At 44.6% G+C, this 17,764-nt stretch overlaps 1 protein-coding gene across 1 annotated transcript in view; it reads right to left on the reverse strand.

Annotated features, from left to right (window-relative positions):
• MYLK (myosin light chain kinase) overlaps positions 1-17,764 on the reverse strand; it is a 176,846-nt gene that overhangs the window by 107,426 nt on the left and 51,656 nt on the right. Inside the window, exons 4-9 of the mRNA XM_014545250.1 lie at positions 7,412-7,456; positions 5,809-5,975; positions 4,255-4,420; positions 2,454-2,472; positions 769-1,304; positions 55-261 (exon numbers count right to left, since the gene is read on the reverse strand). Of these exons, the coding sequence (XP_014400736.1) occupies positions 55-261; positions 769-1,304; positions 2,454-2,472; positions 4,255-4,420; positions 5,809-5,975; positions 7,412-7,456 (1,140 nt within the window). The remainder of the gene's footprint in view (positions 1-54; positions 262-768; positions 1,305-2,453; positions 2,473-4,254; positions 4,421-5,808; positions 5,976-7,411; positions 7,457-17,764) is intronic.

The following is a 17,764-nucleotide window of genomic DNA, read 5'->3' on the forward strand; positions in this document are numbered from 1 at the left end:
TCTCCCCCCACCTACCCGCCCAGAACCCAGGGAGACCCGGAGGAATGTACTCACTTTTCACCAGGAGGGTCCAGTCACAGGACACCTGGCCTCGGACGTTGGAGGCTATGCAGCTGTAGCGCCCGCTGTCCCTGGCCCGGGCTCTCAGCAGGCAGAGGTAATGGGACCCACCATCTTCGTAGATCTCAATGGTGCCTTCTCGTCTCCTCACGGGGACACCTTCCAGGAACCAGGCCACTTGGGGCTTTGGGATCCCTGAAACTGCAGGGCCAGGTGAAGGTCGTGAGGTCCCCTGAGAGCACCCTGTACTGGGGGGTGGGAGGCTAAACCCAGGAAAGAGCTCAGACTGGTGTGTAGCTGCCTCCTGCTTGAGTCCACTTTCTTACCCCTCGACCCTCCACGTCACAGAAGTGAACAACCCAGGACAGGGGCAGGGTCCTAGTGGGGAGGGTACAGGGTGACAGCTAGGTCTCCAGGTGAGCCAAAGCCAGCAGGAGGGAGGAGAGGAGTTTGCTGGTGTTTGATGGTGATGATCAGTTTCCCCTCCAGGGTGGTGAGAATTAGGGTGCAAGGCTGATGCTCTACCGAACAATGAGCAAGGGCACTGCTGGGTATTTCTCGAACGCTAGACTGAGTCCTTCCTGAGGGGCGGCCAGGGTGGCTGGTGCCCAAGGGGGTGGGTGGTGCAGGAGGCTCGGACACTGTGCTGAAGGAGGGAGTGGCCACCCAGGGCTACACTGTGGGGCCAGTGACCTCAGCTCTACTCACCCTCACACCTGAACTTGACTATTTGACCTTCACGGACTTCCTGGCTTTGGGGCTTGCTGTCGAACGTGGGGAATGTTGAGTCCCTCCGGCTCTCCATGGGGATTTTCCTGGAAGCGACCTTGTTCACAACGTCTTGGGTTCCCAGGACAGACTGCCTGGTGGGGAGGGTGGCTGCAGGGGGAGCGGCTGGCCTCTCCCTCGCCTCTCCAGAAGGCAGGAGAGTGCCCGGGTCCGGTGCCCTGGGCTCCGGCTGGACCCTTGTGGTCTGCAGGGTGATGGTGCTGGAGGTCTTCTGCAGGATGGGGGTCCTCGGGGCCTTCCTGGGCGAGTCCCCGGGCAGTTCCAGCTTGGGCTCCCTCAGGGGCGGAGGCTGGCTGTTTGGGGCCCAGGCGGGGGGGCCGCCTCTCTGGGCGCTGGAGCAGTTCTTACTTTCAGCTGCAGCTCCCAGGCTGTCCAGTTTGGGCCCCGGTGTGACTCCATTGGCCACTTCCTTCCTGATATCTGAACTGGCTGCCTTTGTTCCTCTCAACGCTGACCTTTGGGTGGTGGCAGGGAGGAGGACAGCGGGGAAGGAGGAGAAATAGACTGATCATCTGGTTACTCACAAGCATTACTCATCACAAGCACAGATTCCAGGGATCACAGAAGCCCATGGATTAAGAGAAAGTGAGAGCAAAAGTGTGCTCTGCAGTGTTCTCAGGTTCCCAAGCTAGAGAACGAGCAGCCATTCTCGACCCTTCCCTGGCCCTCGTCCCCAGTCCAGAGCCTGATCTTCCCACGTTTATTAAATCTGCCTTATTTCTCTTCTCCACAATAACCAGCCAGTTTCAGCCACGCCCCCACTTCCCCGTCCATGTGGCCCCTCTGTTCCATGTTCCACGGAGCAGGCGAGTCAATCTAAAAACATGCATCATGCCATTTCAAACTTAAAGATTTCCCAACAGCTTTTCCATGATGTGAAGAGCAAAACTGAGCTTCCCGAGACGGCCTACCAGGGTGCCTCTATGAGCAGGGGCTCCTGCTGCCCCTTGAACCTCGCAAGACAGCATCGGCGTTGCCTACTGGGCTGCAGCCACACGGTGACCCCGTGCCCCCTCTCACCTCACAACCCACACACCTGCCCTCTGCTTGGAACACTTTCTGACTGAGCTTTTCTTCACCAGCTAACCTCACTCTTCACAGACCTGGGCTCAAACATCATGTCTTCCTTCAGGAAAGGCTTCTCTGGCCCTCGAGCCTACACGCGCTCTTCTCTGTAACTCTCCTCAGACTTATCATCATCTGCGCTTACGCATTAGTGCGCTCTGTTCAAGCCCTTCTCAGCACCAGGTATCTGCTCGCCCCACGCACCCAGGCCGCTGAGCCTGCACGCCGGGAGGGCGCTCCTGAGAAAGAGGAGCAGGATGGGCAGCGGGGTCTGGCCCAGCACGTGGAAGGCCGTGCCCTTCCTGATGACTCGACTGGAAAGGACTCTGAGAAGACGCTGAGAAAGACGGTGGCAATGAGTCCAGAGTCTCAGTACTGATGGCAAAGCTGAAACAGAACCTGACGGCATGTTCAATAGGAGAACGAAAGGAAACACCCAAAATAAAACAACACCCCCAAAACAGTTCTCCCTCCCCCATGACTCAGAAATTCAGGGCATTTCTAGATGGAAACATAATAATCACAAAACCTAAACATACCTATTGGCATTGTCCAAACCTGGAAAAAGGGAGAGGGTAGAAACACTGTTAGTGGGATATTTTATATACCAAGAGGAGAAAGGAGTAAGACAGCAACCTCTTCCATGACAGTTGTCATCCCCTAAGCTCTCACCTCCCCCTCACCCACGGTCCCACTTCCCTCTCTCCTTCAGCTTCCCTGGTCCTGAACGTCTTGGGTTAATCTGACAAGCCCCTCTGAGCTCTGAGGACTGTCAGTGCTTCCCCTGCTGCCGGGCTGTCTCGGTGGCTCTGCCGTCACACCCTGCAGCAGGGCACCTGTCCTACTCTCTAGCCACAGACGGAACCGGAGCCAATCGAGGGACAAACAAAAATAAACACGTGCTGAACATTCCAAACCCAAACAGTTTAACTTACACGTGGCCCTCAAAAACAACACCATCCAGATCATCATTTTTTTAAACACATACCTGCTATAAAAGGTTAAGGAAAAGTGTGTTTTTATTTAGTTCCTCAAAAAATATATTTTTTCCTGTCACATTATTTTTTTAATATATTTTATCATGGAAAATTTCAAAACATACAATAGTAGAGAGAAGGATGCAATAACCCTGAGCTCCATCACCCAGATGAAGGAAATATCAATATTTTGCCAGTCTTATCTATTCCTTTGCTTTGTTTTCTGGAGCGTTTTCTGGGAGTGTTTTAAAACAAATCCCAGATGACATAGGATTTTGTCATCAATTCAGAAGGGAGCAGGTCTCTAATTCAATGTCACGGCAAGTAAAGGAAGAGTGACTAAGACTCTACTCTCCATGCCTCACAGCAGGTCCTGCCCCTGCAGTGGGCTGTGGGGTTGGATCCTGTGGTCGGGCCAGATGATGCAGATGGAACAGAAAAGAGCAGCATGTACCGTACACGGTACAACTCAGGATGGTTTCAAGAAACTTGTTTCAGTTAAATATGTTTATATACAGAGGCATGTCGTGAGTTGCAATGCGGAACACATTTCTTTCTGTGGGTTGTGATAAATGCTTGGGCCAAAAATGGTAACGAGAGTGAGGAGGAATAGTTTCTGGGAAGGGAGGAAATGTGGGAGAGACACAAAATGCACATGCGAGGAGGGTACAGACGCCAGGAGGGACTGTGTGCAGGAGGAATCGTTTCTGGGAAAGGGAGGAAATGTGGGAGAGACACATCACAGCAGAAAGGGTGAGAAAGGAGGAGGAGAGGCGGAGGCTGTTTTCCTCCCTGATCCCCCAGACCCCACCTTGCTCAAGGTTCCCGCTCCACACGCTCCGACGTTCCTAGGCTGGACTTGATGGAACCAAGGGCAATATAAGAAGGAGACATATTCAAAGATACTTCAAAGGAAGAACTGACAGGGACAGACAATTACAGCAAGAGGAGGCAGGGGTGAAAGGTGAGGCTGGAATGTCCGGTCTGGGGGAGAAGGAAAGGGGGAGCGGGTCATGGGGGAGACAGAGTTAAGTTGATTTGAAGGACAGAGTAAAGCATGGATGGTAAGTTAAACTTTAGGCAGGTTACATTTGGGGTGATGGCGTTAGCCATGTTCGCTCTTCCGATGGCACTTAGAGACATAAAAAAGGAGTCTGAACAAGAAAAGATGAAGACACGGGTGAGGGGCAGAGGGTGGCCGTGTCTGTGCTGCCCTCCTACTTCCTCCCTCAGGTTCAAGACCCTGCCTCTGGGGACACCTGGGCATGTGAATAGGACACGTGTAACACAGAGACGCATAATGGACACGCGAGGAGGGTACAGACGCCAGGAGGGACTGTGTGCACCAGCCTCCTGGCCCTACCTTGGATGGAGAGCTCGGCGGACATGGAGGCCTTCCCGGACCCATTCACCACCAGGCAGGTGTACACTCCCACGTCGTCTTGGCTCACCTCCTGGATCTCCAGGACCTGCATCCCATTCTTCTCAGACATAGACACTCGGGCACTGGGCTGCAGGGGAGCATCTCCCTGTGGGTGGGAGAGGGTGGCTTGGTCAGAGCAACCTGCTCCCCTGATGGCTCTGTCCTCCTATCTCCAGCCAATCCTCGTGGGACAGACCCTGGGCCTGGGCAGCAGAGCCCTCTGTCTGGGCTCTGTCAACACGCTTAGAAAACAGGCTTTAAAAAGACAGTTTTCAATTACAGTTGACATACACTATCGTGTTAGCTTTCGGTGCACAACATAGTGACTCGATATTTACATGCCTTACGAAATGATCAGCCGGGTACGTCTAGAATCCACTTGACCCCACACGTAGTTACTGCAGTGTCACTGACTATATTCCCCACGCTGTACAAGAGTCATTGAACAGCCCAACTGCCCTGACCCCAGGTCTGTGTATGCAGCGTGGTGTTTGGTTCAGCTTAGAGCAGACGTATGGAACCTGTTTCAAAGGAGCCCCAGTTTTCAGTGGAAAATCCTATACAGTGGGGCCTTGACTTAGGAGTTTAATTCGTTCCGAGACCGAGCTCGTTAACTCAAATTACTCTATCAACTCAATGCAAAAAATCTGCCGAGAGACAGCTGGTATCTCAAAAAACTTCGGCCGATTTTTTGCATTGAGTTGATAGAGTAATTTGAGTTAAGGAGCTCCTTAAGGAGCTTGGTCTCGGAACGAATTAAACTCGTAAGTCAAGGCCCCACTTTTAGTTCTCCTTTGCCTCCTTGTCCCTTTTATTCTTTCCTCAGAGTCAGTTCAGGAGAATCAGGAAATAGGTAAAACATGTCCCATCACTCATTTTAATCCAGGGGTTCCACCTGTGGAAAACCTCTCTCCCCCGCCTCGAGCCCAAGTTTTCCCCATGGCTCCTCAGTGCAGTTTAACATCCACTCCCCCCTCTACTTCCTGCTGCTGCCTCCACTTACCCACCCACCACCTCCTCCTCCACCTCTGCCTTCACATCGTCCAGACATGGAAGTTATAAAGCACTTCCACGTGGAGTATTTCAAGGCAGGTGGGAGAGCTCTGCCTCCCAGATTAGGAGACCAGGGTTCTAAGAGACCAAATGACTTGCCGGTATTACATGCTTTGTGAACCAGGGAGCTGAGGGTTAAAACCAAGTCCCACGGCTTCAAATTCCACTCTGTGGAGATGGTCGGGTCTGTGTTGCACAGAAGTCTTTTGCTGTTTTGTGTGTGTGTGGATTATAGGACACTGTGGACTGAGTAACAGAGGGAGAGTATGCAGCCAGGGGCAGGAACCAGCATGACTGTGAAACATACAGAGAAACCCCAAGAACCACCTATGGATGAAAAAGAAGGGGCTGATTAGAAAGACACCCCCATTGGTCCAAGGGCCTAACGCCAAACCTTCAGGTCCCCAGGTCTGGCCAGAGTTGGGGCAGACAAAACCTCACCTTGAGCCAGGTGACCTGTGGTTGGGGCCGGCCAGTGATCTTGCAGGAGAATCGCCCCATCTGTCCTTCTCTGACCACCGCACGGCCCAGCTTGGTAGCAAACTTTGGTGGGCACTCTCCCCAGATGCTAGGACGGGTCTCCACTGTGGGGGATGTGAATCTGTCCCGGGAAAGAAATCAGCAGAGAATCCAGCCTCAGACACTGCAGCAATTCACATCTCTTTTTCTCTGATGCCATCCAAGTCACTTAATTGGGGCCAGGGACCAGTAAAGGGCAGCCTGCTCATCTCTGTGCCTCAAACACACTTCTGATGCACCCCCTGTATCTCCAGGGAAAACCTGTGGCACCAAAACCTGTTTCCTTTACCTCCTGGGCCTGCAGCTACACTTCATTTACTAAACTCCCTTAAAGTAGGATACGCCTGAATTCTACTGAGTTCTGACCAAACACCTGGGTTGTGGCCAGCAGACTTCAAGCAGAAGTGCTGTATGCCATCTCCAGACTGGACCCATAAAACTTCCTGTGAGATTCTCCACACTCTCTCTTGTCCACTCTTCTGGCCAGATGCACAGGGTCCAGCAGAGGCTCCAAGAACTAGGAGATGGTAGAGCTACAAAATGGAAAGAGACTGGAACCCTGAAAAATAATAGGAAACTTCTTCACCTGTTTAAGAATATCTGAATTGACTGCTTGAGTAAGAAATTGTTGGGGTCCAACCCCAGTGGGTCCAGGGGTCCCCAAAGGTGTGGACGGAGTTGGCGAAGAAGGAATGACACGGAGACAGCCTTCAGTTGATCAGCAGCCTAGCCAGGGCCCAGGGCAGTAGGAGGCAACCAATTGATGTGTTTCTCTCACATCGATATTTCTCTCTGTCTTTCCCTCTCTCTTCCACTCTCTAAAAAATATTAATGGAAAAATACCCTCGGGTGAGGGTTAAAAAAAAAACACCACCAAAAACTTTCCCTTTGTTATTGTGATTAGGGGTCTTGTTTGTTACAGCTGCTACCATTACTTACCCTTACCAATATAATTTCACCTTCCATAAGAAGTGTCACATAGCCCTAGCCGGCTTGGCTCAGTGGATAGAGCATCGGCCTGCGGACTGAAGGGTCCCAGGTTCGATTCCGGCCAAGGGCACATGCCTGGGTTGCGGGCTCGTTCCCCAGTAGGGGGTGTGCAGGAGGCAGCCAATCAATGATTCTCTCTTATCATTGATGTTTCTATCCCTCTCTCCTTCTCCCTTCCTCTCTGAAATCAATAAAGAAATATATTTTTTTTAAAAAGAAGTGTCACATAGATTGCCTCTTCTAAGTCTGTTTACTTAAGTCTTTCAACTATTGCCTTGATTGTTAGACATCCCTGCAGACTATAGGGCCACACATCCCCCTTCCTTAGCATTTAGCAGCATTTAGTCCAGGGGCTATCCACAGAGGCCAGGTCAGGAGGCACTGTGTGAACGGCCCATCACATCCCAGTAGGCTCCCACTTTAGTTATCATGACCCAGGATCCCCAAGAAGATGTGTTCCCTAGACCTGTTCTGTCAAGTCAGCAGAAAAAGCCAATCCAGCCCTTACCCCGGCTTGAACATCCCAGAACTTACCCCAAGGTTTTGGAAACAGGCTGACCGTGCCTCTTCACAAAGCCCCCTGCAAGTAGAAAACAGAGAAAGAGGCTTGAAGAGTCGGGTCTCAGCCACCAACTTGGAGCAAGGAGTCAGTCAACGAGAATGGATGGGACAACAAAGGACACAGTTCACCCTGACTGAGCCCGTATGGTCAGGCACTATGCTGGAATGAGCATACATCATCGCCCGATTTCCTGCAATAATTTAAGGAGCCTGGTACTACATCATCCTTCTAGTGTTTAAACAGATGAGAACAATGAGATTCAGAGAAGTCGCCCACTCAAGCCCCAGAGCCGGTCACAGTGCAGGACTGCACCCGGGCCTGCCTATTCGTGAACATCAACACCTGCTGAGCTGTCACTGCCGCTGAGGCTCCTTCTTTGGGGTTGGGGGGTTATCTGTGATCCACAGCTGGAGCTTCCACTTTGGGGGTTATCTATGGTGACCCACGGCCTCTCCAGGAAATGACTCAGTTGGAGGGAGAGGTCCTTGTATCTCTCTTACCACATCTATTCATGTTGGACACAATCAACACTCCATCTTTCTGCTTAAAGCCCAGCAAATAGCAACACCCATCCTGCTGGGATGAAGCCGATGACTGGAGATGCGCTACTGTGGAGCCAGCCGTTAACCAGCACACCCAGAAGCAGCTGGGGTCAGCTCCTTCTATCCAGCTGTTACTGCGGGAGGGACAACTCACAATGTGCCCACACAGTGACTACAAAGTGGGGGGTGTTTTGAGGAATAGGAAGGGGAGGGCAGGACATTTTGCGATGGTGATCAGCCTGGAAGTTGTTCTCTCTCTGCCACAAGCTGGAATGTTTATGAAACCCCACCCGAGGCACACATAGAAAGGGCAGGTGTCACTCCCTGATATGAGCAGGCAGCTGCCATGAGAGGTTGCAGGGTGTTGACTGGAAAAGGGGAGATTCCCTTACATTCCAGCACCGATCCCATCTACAAGGATGCATAGGAATGGGAGGTGAAGGTCATGGCTGCGTATTTCCCTCGGCATAGCTGGTCTGAGGTTCCACCAGAACCCCAGCGAAAGAGGATTAACACACCAGTGTCACATTTAAGCGTGGTTCCATGTGGAATGGCAATTGCAGCACCTGCATTCTGTTTAACATAACTATCTAGTGAGCTGTGTGTATTCATGCCACAGTGTGGTTTTGTTCTTGCCATTCAATGCTCTTCAAGATTCAGAGAACTTCTAAGCTGATAGGGAGGACCCCACTGACAATGGCAGTCGGGGTGCTGGGGCCCCTCCATCACTGCTGGAGGGGGGAGTACCAGTCAGCCCTTTTAGAAAGGATCTGAGTGAATGAAACATGAGCTTTAAGTACTCTGCTCTTAGGCCAGCAACTTCCTTTCTGTGCCTCCAGTCAAAGGAAATGATGCTAAAAGTAGAAAAGCAAGTTTACACAGCTGTTCACTTCGGTCTTGTTTGTAGTGAAAGTTGGAAACGATGTAAATGTCACACAGTAGGAAGACAATAAGTAGTTAAGTAAAATGTTAAGAACATATGAAACATAGAAGTATGTTAAAATATCCTGTCATTGGCTCCTCCACACTTCATCTGGGCTGTGACTCCCTCTACTCCATGAGCTCCATCCGGACCACCATCTCCCCAAATCCATCAGGTAATCCTCTTCCCCACCTCACTCGGATGTTCTGTAGCACTTGACATGAGGGGCCACTCCTCTTCAAAGCCCTTCTCCTTCACTTCCTGCTTCTCAGATTCTTCAGGCTCACCCTTCTTAGTCCATCTCCTCTGCCCGACCTTTGCAGCGGCTGAGTCCTGGGTCTTCCCCTCAGCACCCTAGGCTCTCCCCCAGGAGGCTGTGGACAGCTCCATGACTTTATCATTTTTTAAAAATCTTTATTGTTGCAAGTATTACATATGTCTCCTTTTACCCCCATTGACCTCCTCCAGCCCGCCTTCCCCCACTCCTTCAGGCCTTCACCACCCTATGTCTGTGCATCTATGCATACAAGTTCTTTGGTTGATCTCTTCCCACCCACCCATCCTCCCCTGCCTTCCCTCTGAGATTCCACAGTCCGTTCCATGCTTCTGTCTCTGGATCTATTTTGTTCATCAGTTTATTTTGTTCATTAGATACCACATATGAGTGACTTCATGTGATACTTGTCTTTCTCTGAGTGGCTTATTTCCCTCAGCATAATACTTTCCAGGCCCCTCCATGCTGTCTCAGGCCAAGTGCCCATCAGTAGATGAGTGGATAAAAACGCTGTGGTACATTTACACCATGGAATACTATGCAGCAGCCCCAATGACTTTAAATATCACTCAGAAGCTGATGACTCTCGAACCACATCCCACCCGTACTTCTTACTCATTCACCAGAGGTATCCAGAACAGTGCCCAGCACATGATAGATATTCAGATATTTGCTAAATTAATGAAATTTTATGAAAAAGAGCAGCATATAAAATTTTCTGTTCAATGTGATTATAATTACAAAAAATGAAATACCCAAACATAGGAAAATGACCAGAAGAAAACACATCAACTGTTATTTGGGGTGGTGGGACTATGAATAATTTTATTCAGTTGTCTTGTTCTAGAACTTATAAATATAATGGTAAAGAAAAAACAAAAACTCTAGTTATAAAAAAAGGAAAAAAAAGTTGGAAGGTGTGGAGAAAGAAAATTTAAAAAGGAAAAAGATTCCAGCATCCAAACAGAGGTAAACATGCCCTCATACTAGTACACACGCTCTATGCCACAGCATCAGCAACATGCCCAATCACTAAGACTCCCACCTTAAATATCCATGTACCATTCCCTGCACTTAACCTACTGTAATGCTCATTTCATTTTGGAGTAAAGATATGATAAACATGAGACTGACAACTGATGAATGGATAAGCAAAAAGCAGTCTATCTATCCAATGAAATATTATTCAGGAATAAAGTAATGAGACATGCTATAACATGGATGAACCTTGAACAAATTTGCTAAGTGAAGAAAGAAAGACACCAAAAAAAATGTACAATTCCATTTATGTAAAATGTTCTGAAGGGGCAAATCCATAGAGACAGAAAGCAGGTTAGTGGCTGTGACGAGCTGGGGTGGGGCGGGGAGTGCCTGCTCAGTGTGAGAGGGGTTTCTGTCTGGGGGATAAACAGTGGTGATGGTTGCACAACACTGTGAATATACTTAATGCCCCTGAATTGTATACTTTAAAATGGCTGAAATGGTAAATTTTAAGTTATGTGTATTTTAACAAAATAAAAAAATTAAAACCCTAGAAGAAGCATCTTTAAAACTCTTGGGAGCTCAACATCTTAATCCAAAGGCTAAAATTCCTGTATACCTTAAAAAATAAAATTAAGTTAAAAATATGGCAGTTCCTCAAAAAATAGCAAAAGAATGCTGTTTGGAGGTACTTCCATATCAGAGTAAGAGCAGTTTATGGTATGATCCAAAGGTAACACATAAAACATTCAGCTAAAAATGGAACTGAGGAATGCTTATTTTAATGTGAGTTAACACCAGAGAGTTTACATAAAAACAAAGAGACTTTGGGCTAAGATAACTAATGGAGTCTATTTATAGGCAAAAATTTGAAGTTGCAAATTGTCAGATAAGGCAAAATTAATTTTGTGAAAGCATGAAAATTTGGCAGAACAGTAAGGCTGTGTAGAAAAATAAGTGGAAAGGGGATTAAGGTAGAAATGCTAAAAATAGAAGAGTAACTTAAGAGAATTGGTGGAGACAGGATCAATTAATGAGAGGAAAAAGGCCAAGGCACTGAAGGTATTTAAACAGTAATCTTTGATTTTTTTCAAGGACAAGTAAAAACAGAATGCTGGCAGCTTTTAACAGTGAAAGTTCAACAGTGGAGGGGCCCAGCACTTTTTGTCAAAGGATATAGAGCAGCGGTTCTCAACCTATGGGTCGTGACCCCTTTGGGGGTCGAACGACCCTTTCACAGGGGTCGCCTAAGACCATCGGAAAACACATATATAATTACATATTGTTTTTTGTGATTGATCACTATGCTTTAATTATGTTCAATTTGTAACAATGAAATTGGGGGCCACCCCAACATGAGGAACTGTATTAAAGGGTCGCGGCATTAGGAAGGTTGAGAACCACTGATATAGAGACTGAGAGAATGCTGCTGAAAAGGGGAATACGTAATCAAGATGGTACGGAGAAAAAATGCTTCTAAAAATGTGTGGTGTCACAATTTATCATCCAAACTGGGACTCTCAACACCAAAAGGGACATAATTAATAATTCTGCCAGGAAAATATGATCAAACCAATACTATTTCAGGCAAACCAGGGAGCAGTCACCCCACTAGTAGGCAAATTCAAAATGGATTTTAAGGATTACTTAAAATAGTTGTTCTCCACTTAATCAGAACAAATGCCCACTTTTTATAACAGATATTTAGCAATGCCCCTGGGCCATCCTGAATTGAAGTTTGCCACTAACCACCCATATATATAACTTCAGAAAGAAAATAAATGTAAGACCCCACCTAAATATTAAGGAGAAATAAAAGGAAAATAAACTATAACAATATTGATTTTGATACATCGATGTTCAAGCATGACTATCTTATATGTAAATGCTCAGGCACATTAGAAGTCATAATGAAATGGTCAGATGTTTGTACTGACTGATATACATGTTTGGATTCCAAAGTGAATGATCAAAAAAATGTACTGTGCTAGTAGTACAGGAAAATGAGAGAGCACAGGTATACAGGTGGACACCTAAAAAGTAAAAAGAATAAAAAGTAGTGTTAGTAATGCTATCTGCCAATTATATCTCAATAAAGAGAGAAAAAAATATATATAGTAAAAGATAAAGTACTGTTAGGATAAATAACAAAGCAGACATATTATATAAAAAAGGAAGACTGAAATAACCTTAAAAGAAGATAACTTAGTAAGATAAATTACAGACCACTGAAGTAGAGAGAAAAAAAAAAAGATTGTAAGTGTGGTATCAAAGCAATTTTCTATTTTGTGACATGGGATCTTTGAGACCTCATCTGTACTAAAATACTGATTCAATCTCTATTTTAAATAAGGCTTTGGCCAGAGCTTCAACAAGTGGTCTGACATGCATAATAAAAGCTAGAACAAAATCTGAGCCTTAAGGGAGAGGCAAAATGCTTCAAAGCTGGGAAAGGGGTATCTCGGTGCTGGGCTGGTTGAAGATTGTGAGTTTTAATTTAAAGACAATAGCAGATTTCTGGAGGATTCGAAAGAAGAAAGTAATAAAATACCATTTGAATTTTTAAAAAATATATTTTGAATAGCAATGTGGAGATTAGAATGGGGTATGAGAGAAATTGAGGAGACCAGTTGGGATTTGCTCATCAGGACAGAGGATGAGGCAGTCAGGACCAGGACGGTGGGAGTGGGAACAAATGGGAACTGCACAGCAAGATTTGTCATCTGACTGGGAAGGGAAGGGAATGCCTGAGGATGACTGAGGTAGCCTGGTTGTGCTCCTTCCCAAGCAGAGGCAGATTGGATTATCACCTATCAAGGTTTCAGCTGTGTCTTCCAGGGCCACCGGTCCTAACCATAAATGTTAATGGGCCCCTAATGAAAAGCAAGGTCCTATAACCAAGACTACTCTATACAGCAAGGCTATCATTTAAAATTGAAGGCAAAATAAAGAGCTTCCCAGACAAAAAAAATGAACAAACAAACAAAACTAAAGGAGATCATATCACCAAATCAGTATTACAAGTAATGTTAATAGAACATTTTTTAGAAGAAGAGAGAAAAAAAGAAATAGAGGAACATAGGTATAAAGAATAAAATGGTAATAAGTATCAATAATAACTTTAAATGCTCCAATCAAAAGACATAAGGTAGCTGAATGGATAAGAAAACAAGACCCATAATATATAAGCTGTGTACAAGAAACCCACCTCAGAACAAAAGATATACACAAACTGAAAGTGAAGAGATAAAAAAAAAAATTCCATACAAACAGAAATGAAATTAAAAGCTGGGGTTGCAATACTTAAATCAGACAAAACAGACTTCAAAACAAAGGCCATAACAAGAGACAGAAAAAGGTCACTACATAATACTAAAGGGATCAATCCTATTAGAGGCTATAGCCCTTGTAAACATATATGCACCCAAAATAGGAGCCCCTAATTATATAAAGAAAATCTTGGTGGACATTAAGGGAGAGATCGACAGCAACATAGTGATAGTAGATTATTCTAACACCCCACTGACATCAACGGATAGATCTTCCAGACAAAAAATCAACAAGGCAACAGTGACCTTAAACGACACATTGGACTGGATGGATTTAATATTTACAGAACATTTCATCCCAAAGCAGCAGAATATACATTCTTCTCAAGTGCACATGGAACATTCTCAAAGATAGACCACATATTATGAAACACAGAATGTCTTAATAAATTCAAGAAGATTGAAATCATATCAAGCATCTTTCCTGACCACAATAATATGAAACTAGAAACCAATTACAATAATAAAAACCTGAAATACACTAAAACACATGGAGGCTAAATAACATCTTCTTAAACAATGAATGGGTTAACAATAAGATCAAGGAAGAAATCAAAAGTTACCTAGGAACAAATGAAAATGAACAAAACAATTCAAAATCTATAGGATACACTGAAAGCAGTCCTGAGAGGGAAGTTCACAGTATTACAGGCCTACCTCAAGAAGCAAGAAAATTCTCAAATAAACAATCTAACCATAGAAAAAGAACAACAAACAAAAGCCCAGAGGTAATAAAAGGAAAGAAAGCATTAAAAATAAGAGTGGAAATAAATTACATAGAAACTACAAAAACAATGCAAAACATAATGAAACCAAGAGCTGGTTCTTTGAAAAGATAAACAAGATTAACAAACTTTCAACCAGAAGAAAAGAGAGAAGATCCAATAAATAAAATCAGAAGTGAATGAGGAGAAGTAACAACTGACACCACAGAAATACCAAGGATTGTAAGAAAATACTATGAACAACTATATGCCAACATATTGGTCAACCTGGACAAAATGGATAAATTCCAAGAAACATACAATCTTCCAAAACTCAATCAGGAAGAATCAGAAAGTCTGAATAAACCAATTACAACTCATGAAATTGAAGCAGTAATAAAAAATTATCAACAAACAAAAGTCTCAGACTGTATAGCTTCACAGGCAAATTTCACCAAACATTCAAAGAAGAACTAACATATATCCTTTTTAAACTATTCTAAAATATTCAAGAGGAGGGAAGACTTTCAAACTCATTTATGAGGCCAGCATTATCCTAATTCCAAATCCAGATAAAGACATGATAAAGAAATAAAATTATAGGCCAATATCCCTGAATGATATAGATACTAAAATCTTCAACAAAATATTAGCAAATCAGATCCAGAAATACATTAAAAAGATAATACACCATGACCAAGTGGGATTTATTCCAGGGATGCAAGGTTGACACAATATTAGCAAACCAATAAACGTGATACATCACTTAAACAAAATGAAGGATAAAAACCACATGATCATATCCACAGAGGCAGAAAAATCATTAGATAAAATCCAGCACCCACTTATGATAAAAACTCTCAGCAAAGTAAGAATAGAGGGAACATACCGAACATAATAAAGGCCATATATGACAATGCTATAGTCAACATCATACTCAATGGGCAAAAACTAAAAATGTTTCCCTTAAGATCAGGAACAAGACAGGGATAGGGATGTCTTCTTTTCTACTCTTAGTCAACATAGTACTAGAAGTACTAGCCACAGTAATCAGACAAGAAGAAGAAATAACAGGCATCCAAGTTGGTAAGAAGGAAGTAAAACTGTCATTATCCGCAGATGACATGATATTATATATAGAAAACTCTAAAGACTCCACAAAAAAATGACTAGACCTAATAAATGAATTTGGCAGGATAAAAAAATTAATATTCAGAATTTGGTGGCACTTTTGTACACCAATAATAAGTTACCAGAACAAGAAATTAAATAAAAAACAATCCATTTACTATTGCAACAACAAAAAAATAAGGTACTAGGAATAAATTTAACTTAGGAGCTAAAAGACCTGTACTCGAAAAATTATAAGATACTGAAAAAAAGAAATTGAGAAAGATACCAATAAGTGGAAGCACATACCATGTTCATGGATAGGAAAAATTAACATAATTAAAATGTCCATGCTACCCAAAGTAATCTACAGATTCAATGCAATTCTTATTAAATATCAATGGTATATCTCGCAGATCTAGAACAAATATTACAAAAATGTATATGGAACCACAAAAGACCCTGAATTGCCTCAGCAATCTTGAGAAAGAAGAACAAAGTTGGAGGCATCACTACCTGATATCAAACTACACTATAAGGCCATAGTAACCAAAACAGCATGGCATTGGCACAAGAAAATTGCATATAGATCAATGGAACAGAATAGAGAGCCCAGAAATAAATCCACGCCTTTACGGTTAACTAATATTTGACAAAAGAGGCAAGAACATACAATGGGATAAAGACAGTCTCTTCAATAAATAGTGTTAGGAAAATTGGACAGATACATGCAAAAAAAGGAAACTAGACCAGCAACTTATACCACACACAAAAATGAACTCAAAATGGATTAAAGACTTAGATGTAAATCACAAAACCATAAAAACCATAAAATAAAACATAGGCACTAAGTATAAAATATACCCAACTGTTGAAGAATGTGTAGTATCTCATTAATAATTTTTATATTGATTATATGTTGAAATGATAGTTTCTTGGGTATATTGGGTTAAATTTATTAAAATTGCTTTCATTTGTTGTTGTTTTTTAAATGTGACTACTAGAAAATTTAAGATTACATATGTGGCTCACATCACGTTTCCATGGACCAGTGCTGTGCTAGAGAACAGTTCTGTGGCCCCTTCACTAGGGAAAAAGCTACAAAAGGGCAGGTACCATGTCTCTCCCCTGGTCTGCACCAAGCCTCTGGGACCCGTCCTCTGGAGGTGGATGAGTGTCGGGGCTGGCTTCAGAGAGTCTTCTAGGGCTTAGACTCGGGTGCAGCCCACTGCATAAGGTCATGAATGGCCTTGTCATTAAGGTGCTTGTCCTCGTGGAGGATATCGCATGTTTCTTGGCCCTGGTTACCAAACTGGAAATCAGATGAGAAGCTTCCTCCTCTACTCTCCATGCAAGGATTCCCCCTCGGAAGTAACTCTCAAGATGCTAATACCAGGTTCAAATATTACAAGGCTGCCATTTGCCAGTGCTGCACTGATCCTTACACAACCCTGTAGGGTAGCCATTTGCTCCAGCTTACAGAAAAGGAAATAAGGCTCCAAAAGGTTAGAAATTTGTGGAGCTCAAATCCAAGACCATTTGATAACACAGCTTTCTAAAGTTGACCACTAGGGGGTCAAAAGGCTGCATAAATGAATTATACTCAACTCCAGGACCTCTGCTCTTTCCAAGTAAGAGCACAGCAGAGAGTTGGCAAGGAGGCAGGTGGGCTGCTAGCTCCCCTCTGTAAGAGTTAGGGCTAGCGTGGCCCAGTAACAAGTGGGCCTTTCTCGGCCTGTGGTCTATGGGTGGTCCCAACCCACACACTGGCTGAAACTGGCCTCTGATGCAGAAGCAGAATGTGTAGAGAGCCATTCACAATTAAAGAGGCTGCAGCCTTTAGGCCATTCTATCTCCTAGAGGACATACAACATCTGAAATGGTCTGGGCCTGAGTCTCCCCAGATTAAAATCAAAGGGGGGCGGGCAGGGTTGGAGCCTCAGCCTTCTCTCCTTCTGCTACACCTCTCCTGCCTTGTTTCTGCCCCCTGTCCTGAGTATCACAAAGGACTGAAATTTTTCTTGCCTAGTTGTGACATCAGATCTAATTTTCTCAACAATGGGAATTGAAACAAAGGTCTGATATACCTCCCTTGCAATCCTAACCTACTCCACTCCTTAAATTAGATCATAGAAAACCAAGGCTAGCCCGAGTTTTAGAGACCACTGAATTCAAACACTTTATTCTACAGAAGCAGAGGTCCAGAGGTTTAAAGTCACACATCTGACCGGTAAAAGGTGGGAACAGAAGCTTAGATCCCTGGCTCATAATTGCCTATTTCCCCTGCTCCAAACTGAATGTCAGAAATGGGGTGTTATAGGCTGAATTTTTGTGTCCCCACCCAAATCCATAATGTTGAAGCCCTAGCCCTACTACCCCTACTATGACTGCATTTGGAGACAGGGCCTGTGAGGAGGTGATTGAGGTTAAATGAGGTCATAAGGTCAGGGCCCTAATCCAATAG

Source organism: Myotis brandtii, unplaced genomic scaffold (genome assembly GCF_000412655.1).
Source record: "Myotis brandtii unplaced genomic scaffold, ASM41265v1 scaffold4, whole genome shotgun sequence".
NCBI lineage: Eukaryota > Metazoa > Chordata > Mammalia > Chiroptera > Vespertilionidae > Myotis > Myotis brandtii.